We start from the raw sequence: 18422 nt of genomic DNA on the forward strand, positions 1-18422 counted from the left end.
CCTACCTGACATGTGAGGCCCAGGCTGACGTGGCATACAGCGAAGTGTGTTGTACGTAGTGCACGTGTAGAGCCAGGTCTGGCATTTCAATCTCAGGGACTGTATTGAGAACGTATTTTCATGTACCGGGACCGTATCGATGCAACACGCAAGTTCCAGGACTGAAGTGGATGTAGCCAGCGAGTATGAGGACTATAGGTGCAATTATCTCTGGGTAGGAGTCTAGAACTAGGAGAGGGCAGTTCGGTTGAGCAAGAGACATCGTTGGACCCCGTTCAGATCCGGATTACAGGACTCGTCAAGCGCGCACGCAAGAGCTCCGGACAAAATTTGAAATAACACCACCACACATTAGCTAAAATAAAATATTCATATCACCTCTTTCAAATAGCTAGCACGCTAATATTGTTTGTTGTTAGTAGAAACAGGCTATCCAATTTCACTTGTCGCGAAAATAAACAATATGAAAACAGCTCTAACTCCCCAAATAGAAACCCTTCCCTGGCCTAAGACTTCAGCACTCTTCTACTCTATCAACAGAGCATCCGGGAACGCTTCCTCGACTTCACTCAGCCTGCTGTCAACCGTGTCAGCCCCGAGGGCGTCGATCTCGTACCGCACTTCCTCCATATGCTCGTTTATGCTAGTCACTGCCTCTTGAATGCCCTGTATTGCCTCCTTCAGAGCGGCATCGTACTCTGCGTCCGCCTCTGCGTCCTCAGTGCCTGAAGCCTCGGTTATCTCCTTAAGGTTTGCACACACATGCTGGGACGTGCTGCTTGACCTGCAGTGCTCATGGTTTACCAGGCGTTCCGAAGGACGGCCAGCCTTCTTCAACACCTGAATCCTAGCTGTCTGATCCAACCAACCAGAAACATAATGAACAAGCTGACAAATGACTGGGGGAATATTCGACTAAAAAAGTGCAGCAAAAACAGTATGCAAGATGATGATAACAACAGAGGTTGCATTTGTCGCAAAACATAGTATAAATTTAAATCCAGGTAATGCCGATAGAGAAGAATGTATTAATAAAGCACTAACATCAGTAAAGCAGGCGAAGTACTATCGAAGAACGAGATCGGAGTGGCGATCATGCTATTAGAGCAGATACTATCATGCGCAAACCAACTTATCCCTGTGAGACAACTGAATGGATGCATAGATGGATGTCGCTGTTCAAACAATGATTGCAAATGAAAATAGACAAGTCTTATCGGTTTGAGGTGCTAATTCAATTTTCCCTAATGATAAAGGTAAAAGAAGGACCTGCATATGGTGTTCGTTGACTTGGATAATATACTGCGGAATGCCATATGGTGGGCCTTGGAGAACACAAAGACCCAACAAAGTACATTATCCTCATCAAGGACATGTACAATAAAGTTGTGAGAAGTGTTCGAACGAGTGATGACGACACCGATGCCTTTCTGATTAAAATAGGACTGCACCAAGGGTCAGCTCCCTTATCTTTTTGCGTTGGTGATGATGGATGAGCTCAGAAGGGATATACAAGGAGATATCGCATGGTGTATCCTCTTTGCGGACGATGTGGTGCCAGTCAACGATAGCCGGACAGGGGTTAATAGAAAGTTTTGTGGAGACAGACTTTAGAATTGAAAGGTTTTAGGCTTAGTAGAACTAAAGCTGAGTACATGAGGTACAGTTTCAGTACTACAGGCACGAGGAGGTAAACCTTGATGAGCAGGTGGTACCTCAAAAGGACACCTTTAGATATTTGGGATCAAATTTGTAGAAGGATGGTGGTATCGATGAAGATGTAAGCCATCGAATCAAAGATGCATGGCTGAAGTGGCGCCAAGCTTCTGGCTTCCTCTGTGAGACTGACAAGAAAGTGCCACTAAAGGTAAAAGGTGGGTTCTATAGGACGGGGATTCAACTTACGATATTGTATGGCGCTGAATGGTGGCCAACTAAAAGACGACATTTCCAACAATTAGGTGTAGCGGAGATGCGCATGTTGAGATGGATATGTGGTCACACAAGAAAGGATTGGGTCCGGAATAATGATATACTCCCTCCGTCCTGAATTAGTTGACTCAGATTTGTCTAGATGCGGCTGTATCTAGACACGTTTTAGTGTTGGATACATCTGTATCTAGACAAATCTAAGACAACTAATTTGGGACGGAGGTAATACATGATAGAGTTGGGGTAACACCAATTGAAGAGAAGCTTGTCCAACAGTGTCTAAGATGGTTCGGGCATATACAATGCAGGCCTCCAAAAGCGCCAGAGCATAGCGGACGGTCAAAAGTGCTGATAATGTCAAGAGAGGTCGGTGTAGACCAAACTTGACATGGGAGGAGTCCGTAAAGAGAGATCTGAAGGACTGGAATATCACCAAAGAACTAGCCATGGACAGGGGTGCGTGGAATTAGCTATCCACATGCCAGAACCATGACTTGGTTTCGAGATCTTATGGGTTTCAGCTCTAGCCTACCCAACTTGTTTTGGACTCTAAGGCTTTGATGTTGTTGTTGAAAAGGTAAACTTGACATGTAGTAAAACGATTAGAATGACAGCACAGAAGAGCCAACTTTAATCTCTCATCTGTCCAGTTGCATCTCCATAATTAACTTCCTCAGGTCAGAACAAAATAATGTCACCATAATCAAATAAAACATAAATTTGGTATACTGGTGTTTTTATACAGCTTTTTATGAACATCGAATTATATTGGAGTCCATACAGCAATACAGGAGTTATTGAAAGCATACCAGCTGCAACTTATCTCTCTCACATGCTTGCACATCCTTCAATAAGTTGGCAAGATCTCCACGACAAAAAATTGGCTTTGAGAGGAGGGACACCATTTCAAGAATCTGTAGTAAGCAATATTAGATATCTCACCTTTTATGATAAAAATGTATGAGTAAAGCATTTAACCTGTGTTGAGCAATCATTAAATTCGGCTGTAACATTCCCACATAGTTGTTGATAAGCACATTCACCTCCATTAGCCATATATTCAGAAAACCCACTGCAAAACTTTCATAGTTTAAGTGATCAAATTCATGAACTTAAATAGGAAGGTAGTTTTCATGCAATGATCTTCAGATATAATATTTACAACGCACTATCCAAAGCTAAGCTAAGCATGCACAGCTAGCACAGGTGTATTTTACAGCCAGAGCAACAACCACAGTTCTTAACCATACATGATTATAAACCAGCATCTTGCAAAACAATTAGAATTTCTAATTGCCCAGCATACGCCAACAATGGTTTATAGAATAGTCGTCAGCGGTGTGCATTGGCAGACAGAACTCCACTATTGATGTTAAGATACTGCTATCAGGACATATGAAGATTATCTTTTCGTTATCTTGCTTAAGTCCAAATACAGAGATATTTTCTTTTGTAGCATTACTGTATGATCACAAAAATGAGGCCTAATCTAGATTTCCAACAGAAGAGAGCCTACTGCAAACAGAGTGATGGACATGGTTATCGCAAAACCAGTTTTTCTTTTAGCTACAAAAAGTATCTCGGATTTTCATCACACAACATTTTCCAACTCTCCCTCCCCACTCCCACTTGTAGGATGAGCCGTAGACAATGGGAACAGTGCAAAACGTATAAATACAACTATACAACACTCGTGGCAGAGTCATTTAAACTGTTCAAGAGAGCATCCGATATGATCTTGAAAAGAAAAGAAATAATTGTATCAAACTATTCCAGCACCTAACCTCTATTCGCTTATTTTCTTTCTTGATTGATGGGGAAAATTCTCGCGTAAATCTAACAAATATATTGCCCACCCATGCATTCGTGTGTGTTTCCCCTCGACGCCAGGATTGATCCGTCCCCAACCACCCCGGCGCCGAGGAAGACGCTCTCTATGCCATGGACCGCTACCCCGGCCGGGCCCTCGCGCAGCGTGCCACGCGCGGCCCGCGCTCCTGCTTCGGGGTGCTCGAGTGCAGGTCTAGGGTTGAGGGGGGTCGAGGGAGGGTGGGGGCAGGGCAACAGTACCTTCGGAGCTTGGAGTAAGCCTCGGCGCGGCGCTGCTGCACGGCGAGGAACCCACGGAGCAGATCAGCCACCCTGGTAGCGCTCTGCCCGGCGCTGCTGGCCGCCGCGTCCATGACGTCCCCGGCGGTCGATTTCACTTCCGCCATCTGGTCGCCGTTTCTTTGCCTCTGGTCTTTTGCGCTTCTTTCCTGATATTCCTTTTTATGGAACTTCTTTTGAAGTTTTCTTCTCTCCGCTCTTTATTTTATTTTCCTTTACTACTTATCACATCACGCTGGTTTTTAAAAACTTTCTTTCTTATTTTTTTATGAAAATGAATGTCTTCTACTCCCTCTGTTTCACAATATAAGGCCCTCTTTGATTCGCAGGATTTTCAAATCGTAGGAATAGGAAAAGTATAGGGTTGGAGTGGCATGCACACATGAATCCTACAGGATTAGCATGGAGTGTTTGATGGCACAGGAAAAGCAAAGGAATTGTAAAAAGAGGTTGGAGTGGATGTTAGATTTCCTATGAAATGTAGTACAAAAGATTCCATAGAAAAAATTCCTATGGGATCCAATCCTATGAATCAAAGGACCAACATAGGAATTTTTTTTAAGGATTTCAATCCTTCAGAAATCCTATAGAATTCTTTTGAATCAAAGGAGCCCTAAGAATACACTAGTGTAGGTTAAAAATGCTCTTATATTATGATATGGAGGGAGTAATAAATATTATAAATAAAAAGAAACCTGCCAGGACTCAAAGGTGACAAGAAATGTTTATCTCCTGGGATTTCCAGCTGCGAATACACAAAGCCAACTTATTATGAAATAAGATGCAAAACAGCAAGACCAAAATATCTTATAAACAGAGTATTCACTCCATCTAGATATATAAGGCTTAATTCGCATTTTAAAATTTACTTTGATCGTCAACAAGATCAAAATTATACAGTTACCATACAAACTTATATCACTAGAAACTCCTTTGAAATATGGCTTCAACATACATTTATGGCATACATCTCATATAGCATGATTTTGTTAATGCTCAAAATAAACCTCAAAATAAGAGCAGATATATGTGCTATGTGCTCCAAAGCTTTCTTTTCCTCATCCTCCTCCAGCCACTAGAGACGGCAGCCTATCTAACCTAGCTCCCCGTCGAAACCAAGGGCCTCCTACCCCTCTGTCTGTCACTCCTGTGATGGGAGAGGGTGGTGACCCCACGACTTCGGTCCAATGGAGGCGGAGTTAGGAGTAAAGGTAGGGGTATGTCTCCGATCAGTGGTGGCAAGACGATGGCGGAGGCATCGACATGGAATAAAGTCCCCCGCCTCATCCTCGGTTTGACGGCGCTTCTTCGTATCGTTGAGAGGAGTGCGGAAGATTATGTGTCCCCAGATCCGATTATTTCTCTCATGTAGGTTTGTCTCAGTCACGCTATCTGTGGCTATACGTCTTGTGTTCAAGCTCAAGTTTCGATCGATGATAGTTGGCCAGTCTCAGGCTCGTCAGGGAACGTGTGAGATTTGTATCCCCCTACCCCATATGGACGGACTTAGGACGTTGTATAGGCCATCTCCGACGTTTTCTTCTTCGGGATGGAATCTGCTAAGTGGGTCGCTTTCGATGATGAGGTCTATATCAATGGGTTCCCAAACGTTGGTTCTACATGCTCATGGATTTCAGCGAATTTTCTCCGCCAAAATGGAGGCCGAAAAAGTGGCATGAGAAATAAGTCTTCGACACCCCAAAAAACTTATGTTTTTTTTGTAAGGGTGTTTTTTAAAGTTTATGTGCTACTTAATATATGGATCCTATGAATGCGTCGGCGCTCCCTTACCGAGGTCACCCAAGCGCGAATGCTCGAGAATTGCCATGACAAAATAGATATATTTGTCATGTTATAAAGAAAAAAATACCATGCCATCAGAAAAGATTGTCAGGAATTTGTCATACGGTGGCATAGTAATTGTCATGCGTTTTCGGGACTTGCCATGCTGCTTCATGAAGAATTGCCGACTTAAAAAATAAAATGTTAACTTCTAAAAGTGCTAGTTATCGACTAGAGGGAGGGTGAATAGGCAATTTTTATGAAAGTTTTCAAAACATGGAAGTTTCGAAGACAAACGATAGAAATGGACCTATTAACATGCAGCGGAAGGTAGACTACACTAGGCAAGCTTTTCTCAGTAAGCTGAAACTCATGTGTGTTGAGCCTTTCAAGTATGTCAGACGGATCGGGCGTCTTGAAGTCAGGGCGTTCTTGAATCATCAAGTTAGGGTGTCAAATGAGCTGTCAAGAGATCTTAGGAGCGTCTTGACGATTTCATGCTTGGTGATCTTAGTGGCGGCGAGTGCTTGAAGCTCATTTGTGATATCAGTGAGGCGATCAACCATGAGCTGAACATTCTTATTATCGTTTCTCTTGAAGCGGTTGAAGAGGTTGTGAAGAACACTTATCCTTTGATCTCTCTGGGTTGAAACGCCTTCGTTGACCTTGGAGAGCCAGTCCCAGACTAGCTTTGATGTTTCCAGAGCACTCACACGGCCATACTGTCCTTTGGTCAGATGACCACAGATTATGCTCTTGGTAGTGGAATCAAGTTGAACGAACTTCTTGACATCAGCAGCGGTGACACATTCACCAGCCTTGGGAACGCCATTCTTGACGACATACCAGAGGTCGACATCAATGGCTTCAAGCACACCTTCACCAGCCTTGGCATCTTATTCTTTCAGTAGGGATATTCAGTTCCATCGAAGACGGAAAACACAGCGGAGACTTTGATTATCCCTGCAGTCGACATAGCTAAAACTCCAGGTGGTTAAACCGAATCACACAGAACAAGGGAGTACCTTGCTCTGATACCAATTGAAAGTGCTAGTTATTGACTAGAAGGGGGTTGAATAGGCGACTTTTATGAAAGTCTTCAAAACATGAAAGTTTCAAAGACAAACGATAGAAATGAACCTATTAACATGCAGCAGAAGGTAGACTAGACTAGGCAAGCCATAGTCAAGTATTCAAAGAAGTGAAAGCACGAAGACTATTAACAGCTAGGCAGTATGAATCAGGATGGAAGATAGTATGAAGCCAATCAGAACAAACAGTCACACAGTAAAGACAAACAGATAATGCAAGCAAGCAATGACTTCACAAGGACCAACTGTAAATAAGAGAAGGGATGGATAGAATCAGTTGCTTGGTGAAGACAAGGGATTTGTTGGACCAGTTCCAGTTGCTGTGACAACTGTACGTCTGGTTAGAGAGGCTGAGATTTAACTCAGAAAACCGTGTCTTCACCTTATTCCCCTTGAGCTAAGGACACACAGTCCTCGCCCAATCACTCAGGTAAGTCTTCAAGGTAGACTTCCAAACCTTCACAGACTTCGTTCACCGGCGATCCACAATGACTCTTGGATGCTCAGAACGCGACGCCTAACCGGCTGGAGGATTCACAGTCCTCAAGTGTAACAAGTCTTCAGATCACACAGACAGGAAGACTTCAATGATGCCTAACACTCTTTGGCTCTGAGTGTTTAAGGCTTTGTCCTCGCAAGGATTTCTCTCTCAAAGGCTTCGAGGTGGGTTGCTCTCAAACGACAAAAGTCGTGCACTAACTCTCAGCAGCCACCAATTTATGGTGTAGGGGGTGGGCTATTTATAGCCACTAGGCAACCCGACCTGATTTGTCCGAAATGACCCTGGGTCACTAAGGAACTGACACGTGTTCCAACGGTCAGATTTCAAACACACGCGACAACTTAACTTGGGCTACAAGTAAAGCTGACTTATCCAGCTCTGGATAAAATTTGCTCTCATTGTCTTCGCTCGAAGACTTAGGATTTGGTTGAGCATCACTTTAGTCATTCTGACTATGTTCACTTGGACCCCACTTAACGGTACGGTGGTTCCTATGACTCAACAAAGAAGAAAATGAAACTGCGAAACAACTATGTCTTCGCGCTCCATAGTCTTCATGCGATGTCTTCTCATGTCATAGTCTTCAATGTGAATATCTTCACATACGACCATAGTCTTCAATGTCTTCACACATTTTTAGGGTCATCTCCGGTAGGTAAATCGAATCAATGAGGGACTACTACCTGTGTTATCCTGCAATTCTCACAAACACATTAGTCCCTCAACCAGGTTTGTCGTCAATACTCCAAAACCAACTAGGGGTGGCACTAGATGCACTTACAACTTTGTTCTGATTTGTCATGCTGGCAAAAGAAAAATTGCCATGCTACATCTAAGGGAATTTGATAGAGGCGAGGGTGTCCCGATCTTTCGATGAGATGATAACTATCGATTTGGTGGAGACGATTTTGACGATCCGATTACAAACGCGCATGACGTTGCGCCTTAGCAATCGCTAAACCAATCTCCTGAGGTTACTGACGATGCCGGAAACACGGCCAGCCTGACCACGAAGGTCTATTCCAGCAAGCAATCGAAGAACGAGCAAGAATATGATAAAGCAATCTGAATATTGCAAATATATATGAAGTATTGATAATGGTGGGGATCTGTAAGCGGTCTTGGTCTGGTCGTTGGACACAAACGAAATACAAGAAGTTGCAATGGCTAACTTTTAACTAAACAAATCCTAAGGAAAAAGTTACTAGATGGATCTACTTATATAGGAGCAAGGGGTGGCGGCCAAGGAGGTGAGAGGACATTCCAAGGCAGCATAAAACCAACCCTAGGTCGTACAAGGCTCATGGGCCCAAGTGGAGGTGATGCAACACCTTTGGACTTGTTGTTTGACTCGGATTCTACTGCAGCGTCAGATTATTTCGTCGATATCTCAATGCCCCGGACGAATTTGAAGGTGAATCCAATTGGATTGGAAAGAGCACGAAATCTACTTTCCAACAAAAAAAATATCACCCAATTCGGAGTCTGAAAAAGTTGTTGGCGTTTTGAGTCAGGTATGTTTGTGTAGTCCGAATCTGAATCCAAAACATGAGACTTGGACTCTTATCTTCTCTTGGGCCAAAAGTGATGCGAGAGGACTTTTTGAACATAACCTAAACTTCTCATTTTCCCTTATCTTCATATATGGATTGTACAAATGTCCCATACACCTGCGATTAGACAAAACACAAAAGTGTATGAAGTATTTTTGTTCTGTATGACATAAATAGATTATTGAATAGTTTGCACTAGAAATCACCTGACAAATATGCATGTATGCAATATCTTTGATCGTATCCAAGATAGTCATGTCTTCATCAAAACTGGTGAAAATTGTCATATTATAGAAACAGAATTTGGTACCCCAGATGTGTTCGCTCAAATTGTCATCTTGAGTGAATCGATTAGTGCCGTCAGCTGTAATTCGCTCAGATGGGTGCATATAAGCGGACAATGATTGTCACGTATCTTGGTTTGAGATTCATGCACTGGCGTACAACATGTTCGCTCAAAAGAAACTTGGCCTTTTCGCTGATAAAAAAGTTGAGCCTCAAAATACAAATTAGGGAAGTAAATGAAATGGCTAATAAAAATCGATCCACTAGGAAAGTGGGGAAGGAGGCATAGGGAGCACACATTTGCAGGAATTGTTTCTTTAGGAGAGAAAGGGAAGAGGAGAAATACACATGTTGCATTGGATTTCACAAAGAAAGTGAAAGCTTAAGGTTTGAGCAAATATTTAAAATCATCCAAAATGTGAAGGAAGGATTCCTATAGGAATTCCATTCCTATGAAATTCCTGCAAAATTTCTTGTTCCAAACGGGGCCTAAAAGATAAGTTTTTTTTATCATAAACGACTATTCTAGTTGTCCAGCCGATGCCAAAATTGTAGCTCCATATAAGCTTTCAAAATTTTGAATATTATTGTATTATACATATTTTTGTTGGATGCTTAATACTACCTCTATATATGAACATTTTTATATTGGTTTACGGAGGAGTATAAGATATTTTTGCAGTTCTTGAATAATAAAAGCATCTTATATTTTGGTACTATAGATTGTATTCCCTCCGTCTCAAAATTTTTGTCTTAGATTTGTTTAAATATGAATGTATCAAGTCATGTTTTAGTATTAGATACATTTGTATCTAGACTAATCTAAGACAAAAATTTTAGGACGAAGGGAGTATAAATATTTGCTGGTCGTTTATTACTATTTATTTGAAATTATGATTTGACGGCCCCATCTCTAGATAGTACGGAGTAATAGTTTACTATTCTCTCCGTTCTTAAATGGAAGTGTTTGTAGAGATTCACTATCGATCACATACGACTGAATATATATGGTCCATAGTGGAATTTCTCCAAAGACAAAGACAGGAACTATTAGAATTATGTCAAATATTATTGTACAAAGTAGGTTACAGTTGGACTTGGTTTTGGACTATGTGTAAACAGGGTAGGAGTTGTGTCATAATAGGACATCTGTATCCTAGGCCTCTCATATATAGCGGGGGTAGACACACGATGTAACCTATGCCAACATAATAGCACGGGCACGCGGGGGAGCCGGCGGCGTGTGCCGGCGCCCGGGCGGCCGGGGTGCGGTATTGTGACGGTGTCACGGGGAGGAGCGCCCGTAGTCAGGCCCCGGGGATGTAGCCATGATGGTGAACCTCGTTAACAAATCTCAGTGTCGTGCCTTGTGTGATTGCTTGGTTCTCGGTAAATCGACGGAGTGCCTCGGATTTATTCTAACAAGTGGTATCATGAGCAAGGTTCGATTTGAGGCGGTGGTGTTGATCTAGAGGAGGAAAGTTCGACATAGATCGGTATAGTCTCTACGTGCAACAGGAAAGCGATCAGAGAAGTCAGCGAGTACTGAAGCGATCGGAAGCAGATGCATGGGCCGAAGCAGGTTGTCGCTCATTACTGCGTGTTCCTCGGCGGGATCAGATCAGATGTGGAAGCGGCGGCACAGCGCGGAAGGCGAGCCAGATCGATTCGCGTAGGTTCTCATGGCACGAGGCGCGGAGTACGCTACAGCGATGCCGCGAGTTGGGCCACGTACGGACAGGCGATGGGCGATCTCGGTGGGTTGCTGGTGTGACCGTGTACGTGTGCTATAGCAGATCGATTGTGCAGCGGCGAGACGTGCGGCAGTCAATCACGTGATCGATCGGGCGAGCGTCAGCGGACGTGTATGTGCTATGACTGCTGGAGACGGCGGCTGCGTAGCCCTAGCGCACGATGCGTGCGGTAACGGCGGCTGGTGAGTGCAGCAGTGGAGGCCCATGGCGGTGCGGCTGATGTGGCTGCAGTAGGGGCAAGGCCGAAGCTGGCCAGAATCGAGTATTGCGCACAGGTACTGCCCAACAGTATGCGCGCAGGAGGGCTCGTGGCGTGAGCAAGTGGCCCACGGCGTTGGTGCAGCCAGGAGCTGTGACTCAGGGTCAAGTACGTATGGGGTGCAGCCGAAGGATGCAAGTGCGTGCGAGATTTGTTAAAGGAAAAAAGGCGTCAGGTATCTGTGTGTATATTTCTATCGGAAGCAAAGAAAAAGTAGGAAAGGAGAAGCTTCGGGGCTGCACGTGAGCAAGGATGAACGGGGATTTTTTGATCTTGTGCGCACGAGAAGGCTACTGGAGGGATTCTTCAATTGGCTCTATTTGCTTGGTACAGGTACATGTATGTACGGGATGGTAGAAGTGCACGGTACAGAAAATAAAGGCGCGGTCGCAAGTCCATGGAAGATGGCGTGTGCGGCAAGGGCGACGTGCGTATAAGGCTTGTGGAGCCTGGAGCGCGTCGTGAGGGATTATGCAGACACAGGGCGTCAAGCAATGCACTGAGACGTGCGGGCGGACAAGATGCGGGGTGGAGCATGATTGCAGTCGGTTAATTTCGGCTGGGTCGGACTAGACTGTCTGACGGATCGGCGGGGATGTCGGTCAAAGCAGAAGACGGCGGTGATTTCAGCGACGACGACATAGGAGCGTGATGCTGATGGTGGCCGACTTCTGGGGCGTGGAAACACGTGGTGCAGGCCTGAGGGCTTGTGCGGCTTCGACGGACTATGGCGCAGGGTTAATTCAAGGTTGTGTACACATGCGAGCTTGAAGACGACAGGGTGTAGGGGTAGCATGGCGCAGCTACATGGAGTCATGTTGAAGGTGGAGCCGAGGTTTGGTGGAAGACTTCACTCTGTGCTGATGGAGGGGCTACGGCGTAAGTCGACAGAGAGTCGAAGCCTATTTCAGTGGGATAGCGAGAGACACGTGGATTGGACTGGGTACCAGTGGTCTGATGGAGACGTGATACTCGGCATCGGTCGATGATGATCGGTGGTTCTCTGCAGTGGGGGTTGAGGCAGTGGGGGCTAGCTACCCGGGAGACTCGACCAGGACAGCAGAGGCTCAATGCGGTAATAGCGGCGAGGTGTGCGGTAAGCACGGGACACAGCGACAGGCCAAGGCACTGGTGGTAAGACACGTGGTCAGACAAAGTGTGCAGGGGTGCTGAAGCAGTGTTGACGAGTACCAGATTCAAGTTGGTGACTAGGTCTATCGGTGCCGGTTGATGGACAGGAGTTGACCATGGAGAATCTGAGAAAGTGACGGAGAGTCTGGAATTGTCAAAAGCTGAGAGAGTACATGGCCGTATATTCTGTGGCGTTCAGTGCACATGGCAAAGTGCGGATGACAAATACAGAAGGAGGCGGAGTGCTATAGCGGTGGGACATGTCAGAGACTATCCGGAAGAAGGGTGAGACAACTGCGAATTTGACTCAGGGTGACACAAGGTGACGGTGAAATTCTTTCAAGTTTCAGACAAGCAGTCAAGAAAGAGCGGTGACGTTGAGTTCAGGTAACTCTTATATTTGACGTCCAATATGTGAGTTGTTCATTTTCATGCAGACAGTGGTCGGTGTGTGATGGTGTTGAACGGATTCTCCGAAAGTTGGGAGCACAAAGTAGAGTAACAAGGAACTTAATTTTTACTCGAGTGTTGACTGTGATGAAGACGAGAAGGGACTACAATTGCAGGTGGAGTCACATGGAGTCTGGGAGTAGCAGCGGTGCTCATGACGTATCTCAAGTCCAATGTACATGGAGGTTTGACGCATGGATGAATCCAAGGTGGTGGAGAATATTCGCCAAGGTGGAGTTTGTTAGAATTGTGTCGAATATTATTGTACAAGGTAGGTTACAGTTGGACTTGGTTTTGGACTATGTGTAAACAGGGTAGGAGTTGTGTCCTAATAGGACACCTGTATCCTAGGCCTCTCATATATAGCGGGGGTAGACACACGATGTAACCTATGCCAACATAATAGCACGGGCACGCGGGGGAACCGGCGGCGTGTGCCGGCGCCCGGGCGGCCGGGGTGCGGTATTGTGACGGTGTCACGGGGAGGAGCGCCCGTAGTCAGGCCCCAGGGATGTAGCCATGATGGTGAACCTCGTTAACAAATCTTGGTGTCGTGCCTTGTGTGATTGCTTGGTCCTCAGTAGATGGACGGAGTGCCTCGGATTTATTCTAACATGAACAGATGGAGTAATTCGCAGCCATATCAGAGTTTATACATTTTTTACATTACTCGTTAGCACCATCTCTAGAGACTGAGCGACTACGTTGATTTACATTGAGGAAATTTTATCACCATCTCTAGAGACGGAACGACTACGTTGATTTACATCGAGGAAATTTTATCGTATTCCCTCCGGAATAGGATAAGACTTGAGCGACTACGTTGATTTGATTTTTCTTTTTTCTTCGCCTGCATACAGATTTAGCATCTGAACTTACAAACGAACTCACATCGCAATCACGAGTGGCATACACGTGAGGGGCTTCATACAATCATACTCCCCATGAAACAGTCGATCCCAAGATCGAACCTGGTGTGGGCTGGTTGGCTAGCGCCAGAACCAACAAGGCGTTCCCGATTACAATAAATTGTGTGCAAACCTTGATAGATGACAACAAATGTTGTATACATATGGCGTGTGATCGAAAGATAACGACGCGCAATGATGCGTCACGACTTACAGAAACTTGTTGGATAAAGACTTTGGGCCAGATAACTGATAACACGCAGCTTAGTGAATCATGACCTATTACATCAGGCACACTTTATATCAGAAAATTGCTATGTGCTCTTATAGGTAAGAATACTCTAACGAAATTTATGACTTACTTGTATCTTACAAAAGCATATTTGTCACTCACATGGAACAATAGTTCATTGTGATTAAATTGAAGATTTCATGCAGGCGTCATCTTCGTAATAGTTTGTGAGGAGCACTAGGATAAGCTCGAGATAACAAAACATGTACCTCCATTACTTTTAATTATCAGGCACCTATTCATTGTTCCACCACAATGTTTAAACTAGGTAAGGAACAGGTTATATTCCACAAGCCATATTTCTATGATGTACTCACACAGACTTCAGTAGTGTGCATAATTCCTAAAAACACGTAAAAATTAAACAGATGATAATATGTCATACATATAAGAGTGTTGCGACTATTTCTGCTATCCAATTACCGCTCCTAGTTTTATTCTACCTTTCCAATTAAACATACTGATAACACACAAATTAAACAGATGATAATATATCATACATATAAGAGTGTGACTATCCAATACCGCTCCTAGTTCTATTCTACCTTTCCAATTAAACATACTGATAACACACATATAAGAGTGTGCTGCAGCCTGCTCCTAGTTCAATTCTACTACTAAACCCAAAAAAACATCACACACAGAAAAGTGAAGAACATAAGAGTGTGCTAACCAGTTGTAAAGCAACTTAGTCACCTCACCTTGAACTGTATCTTTTCTTCCCTCCTCTTCCTTTTGCTGCAGTCCTCCACATCAAAGATATGAGCACTTGTCTTCCTGTGAGGGTTCAATCAAGCCAGCCCCTCCCACCCTTCCAACAGCCCTACCTCTCCGATAACAACAAGCCTCCCCCTACTTCCAACTACTAGCTAGCCCACAGGCAAAAGATTAGTCAACGGCCAAAGTCTAAATCGCTGCTAAAAGGTCCCATGTTTAGTACTTACGACCATGGCCTCAGACCAACACAACTAAAATTGGACTGCACGACAAGATAGACAAAAAACGCATTTGAGAATGCAACCTCTTTTCTAAAATTGCAACATTGATATTTTCGTAGATCTGCCAAAGATTCTTCTTAACCAACTTTATCACACAGTAATCATAAACTTGGCCAAAATAAACAAATGCTTACTTTGTAAACAAAGCAGTATTCAACTTTTTGTTCAGAAATAAATCCACACGACATTTCTGGTCAGAAACGTATCACCGTGACAAGAAAATTAGGATAGCAAAAAAAATGGCACTTTTTTTAGTAACACAAATTAGGTTTCAACCAATGCCAAAAATAATGACTGAAAATTCTTGTATAAAATGCAGTAAAAATTCCACGGTGCTTTAAATCAATAGAAAGTCTTTTACAATAGGGTCACAAGACAACTAGTAACTTTTCAAAAATTTAAATAATTGTACATAGATTTGTTCAATTTTGAAAACATAGGATTGAGGAAATCAAAGTTCTTATGAAAACTTTGACCGCTAGAGTAAGCAACTTGCGAGAAGCAGCCTAAAACAGCATGTTTATAAGTGCGACGCAGGAACACGTAGAATCATCTGGCCACAGAAAAATAGTTATAAGCATCCTGTCAAATAGCAATATGGATAAAGATAAGTGAAATAGCTCTTAAAACAAATTTGATTATGCAAAAGAAGAAAATGTACTGTTAAATAAATGCATAACTCATAGTATAGGGTTTGCAGTAATTAAAATAAGCATTTCTTTATGTAAGCACTGAAACCTGCATATAAGCTTATGTATAATGTGCATATGCATGTGAAACAATGTTTGTGAGATGACAAAAATGATAAGGCCTGCCAAAAATTATTTGCTTGCAAACTGAGACCCATTCAAACCTACCAAGGATACTGCGAGGCCATAGCCTTGAATCTTTTGGCCAATTTCAAAGATCGAATAAGGCAAACAAAACATAAACCAAGCATCATTAAACTAAAACAGAGCCCATATTTTTCAACACCTTCGCTCTAGCCCCAACCTATTAGTATTTAAGCATATTAGTTTTATTTCTCAAACCTCAACGTCGATCAATGTTAGCTTGGCTAGCTCTTCTGCAACAAATGTAATACATGTGAAAGGACCATCACTAAAACTAAGAAGCAATTTGTCAGGAAGTACTGATTCCTTACTTAACAGATGACCTACAATTTCAAAAGGCTAATAGAAGGCATTAACTTCATTTTGTAGTTCAGGTTGTCATATTGGACCGCAGTAAGGCAGCAAATTAGACAAATGCATTCAGGCACAACCTAGATCTCATCAGAATGCACATTAGAGAACTTAGAACTATCATATGCTTAAGAGTATTTCAGCTTATGCTAAGAAAAAATGGTTTGAAAAAACAAAAAAGATAGAATAAGTAAATAAAAATGCAAGACTAATACCGGTGTAAAACTGTAAATGCAAAGCTAACTTCTTAACGGATAAGAAAAATAAGGAAAGTAATTTCTTGACGTAAATCAGATATCAGAAGTTCAGAACTATATGTAGCTTCTACAGTTAGGACACATTGACCAACCAAATCTTACCTAATGACCCATGTAATTTCTTCCTGGACCTCCCGGTGGACCACCATACCCGCCACCACCCCCATAGCCTCCCATATAACTGCCAGGCATTCCAGGTACACCGCCACCACCAAGAGCTCCAGAAGACCCTGAATTTGGCATCCCTGAACTATTAGGACCAACTCCAAGGATGTTATTCAGACCCAACCCTCCCCCTTGGGTGGCCAAGAAAGCTGTTAAAGCCTGGCCCAGTGCAGGATTCATCCCTGGACCACCAGGTACAGACCCAGGCATTGAAGCCAGGCTCGCTGGAGATGCCATCCCATAACCAGCACCAACACTACCAGGCAGAGAATGGCTACTAGCACCATAGCCAGCAGCGCCCTTCCTCCCACTTGTAGTTGTGGCACCATATCCTCCTCCTTTGTTGGGTTTTGGCCCATCAATTGCCTTCTGGCAGTGCAGCATAACACCCTCAAATGACTTGTGCGGCTCCTGGAGCGCCTTCTTGGCGCTCTCAAGGGTCCTGTAAACAAACAGAGCAAAACCCTTTGGCTTCCCGGTTGCCTTGTCGAGCCCAAGAGGACCCTCCTCAATTTCACCATACTTTGAAAAGAACTGCAGCAGTTTCTGTGGGTCGATATCTGCGCCAACATTGCTAACAAAAATCTTCCGCTGTGTGTACTCAGAAACTGGCGGTAGTATCAAGGCTGCTGGAGCCGGAGCTGGAGCTGTAGCCAACATAGGATTGTTGGCCGCACCGCCAGGTGGGACAGGGCCCAAAGAAGCGAGCTGGCAGGAGGTAGTGCGGTTGCCGATCTTCTTCTGGGGCTCCAGCAGGGCCGCGCGGGCGCCAGAAAGGCGGCTGAAGAGGATGAACCCGTAGCCCTTGCACTTGCCCGTGTTACGGTCTGAGACGAGCTTGAGATCCTCGATCTCACCATAAGGGCGGAAAGCCTCGGTGAGGATGTCCACGGTGGTGTCCCATCCGAGGCCGTGGACGAAGATCTTCCGCTGGGCTGGATCCGCGTCGGCCGCTCGGCGGACGGACTCGAGCACGTCGCGGTGGCGGACGGCGGCGTCGCGGAGGAGCTCGACGAGCTGCTCCTTGGGGAACACCTCCAGAAGCGCCTGGATCGAGGCGGGGTCGCTGTCCCCCTCCTCCGCCTGCTGTTGTTCTTCCTCCTCGACCTCCTCCTCCTCCTCCTCCTCTTCCACCTCCTCTTCCACCTCCTCCCACTCGTCCTCCTCGCCGCCCACCTCCTGCTTCACCGCCGCGCCCCCAGCGATGGACCCGCTCTCCTGGGCCACGGTTTGGGAGGAAGTGGGGTAGTACTCGGCTAGGGTTTCGGGCTGGGGGAGAGGAGCTGCCGGCTCGGCGATCTTTGCGGCAGCTGGAGCCTTAGCTGCGGGGGAGTTTGCTGCCAAGGTGAATTTCGGCTCGAGCTTCCGCTTCTTGCCCATGGCGACGGCGAGGTGGGGAGATTGGAGGCGAAGGCGAGCTAGGGTTCGACGGTTTGGGACAAGGGATGGGTCGGATATGGGATGGTTGGGTGACAAGGCGACGATTCCTACCGCCACGCGGTCGTGTGGATAGTTCACGGCACCGTTATATGGGTGTTTTTTTTTTGAGGGGCTGGGTCTTTTCCTTTCATTTATCATGGGCGAGGACGGATGGGCTAAGCAATCCTTGTCGTCTCCCGAGCCTAGGGTCTCTTTTGATTCATAGGATGGAATTATCATAGAAATATGAATTTTGTAGAAAATGAGATGATATGTATCTCAAATCCTATGAGTAGGAATATAAAACGAGATGTCATTTGGTTGACACCAAAGGAATTTTTTCATTGAGTC

General features: G+C 44.7%; 2 protein-coding genes across 3 annotated transcripts; both read right to left on the bottom strand.

Moving 5' to 3' along the window:
• Positions 1-351: 351 nt before the first annotated feature.
• Positions 352-11909, bottom strand: LOC125546783. Its single transcript, XM_048710914.1, has 5 exons — positions 11851-11909; positions 4003-4239; positions 2911-3004; positions 2742-2846; positions 352-855 (listed from the first exon to the last, which is right to left on the bottom strand). The coding sequence occupies exons 1-5, from the start codon at positions 11907-11909 to the stop codon at positions 526-528; spliced, it is 825 nt and encodes a 274-aa protein (XP_048566871.1). The 3' UTR covers positions 352-525.
• Positions 11910-15360: 3451 nt separating this feature from the next.
• LOC125543634 (RNA-binding protein P-like) lies at positions 15361-18175 on the bottom strand. Of its 2 annotated transcripts, none has more exons than XM_048707046.1 (2): positions 16590-18175; positions 15361-15599 (listed from the first exon to the last, which is right to left on the bottom strand). In XM_048707046.1, exon 1 carries the CDS (start codon positions 18030-18032, stop codon positions 16590-16592), a length of 1443 nt encoding a protein of 480 aa, XP_048563003.1. In that variant the 5' UTR covers positions 18033-18175; the 3' UTR covers positions 15361-15599. The 2 variants fall into 2 exon arrangements, with proteins under 2 accessions (XP_048563003.1, XP_048563004.1); XM_048707047.1 differs by having other exon boundaries at positions 15361-15628.
• Positions 18176-18422: the final 247 nt, after the last annotated feature.

The sequence above is a fragment of the Triticum urartu genome, chromosome 3 (genome assembly GCF_003073215.2).
Source record: "Triticum urartu cultivar G1812 chromosome 3, Tu2.1, whole genome shotgun sequence".
NCBI lineage: Eukaryota > Viridiplantae > Streptophyta > Magnoliopsida > Poales > Poaceae > Triticum > Triticum urartu.

Bases quoted from the DNA above. Each gene is read 5' to 3' on its own strand.
- LOC125546783 (XM_048710914.1), bottom strand. From the start codon at position 11,909: ATGTCGTCGTCGCTGAAATCACCGCCGTCTTCTGCTTTGACCGACATC. The intron at 3,005-4,002 runs GTACTGTTGCCC...AAAGTTTTGCAG, and splicing joins GCTTACTCCAAGCTCCGAAG to TGGGTTTTCTGAATATATGG. The intron at 856-2,741 runs GTATGCTTTCAA...TGGTTGGATCAG, and splicing joins AGAGAGATAAGTTGCAGCTG to ACAGCTAGGATTCAGGTGTT.
- LOC125543634 (XM_048707046.1), bottom strand. From the start codon at position 18,032: ATGGGCAAGAAGCGGAAGCTCGAGCCGAAATTCACCTTGGCAGCAAAC.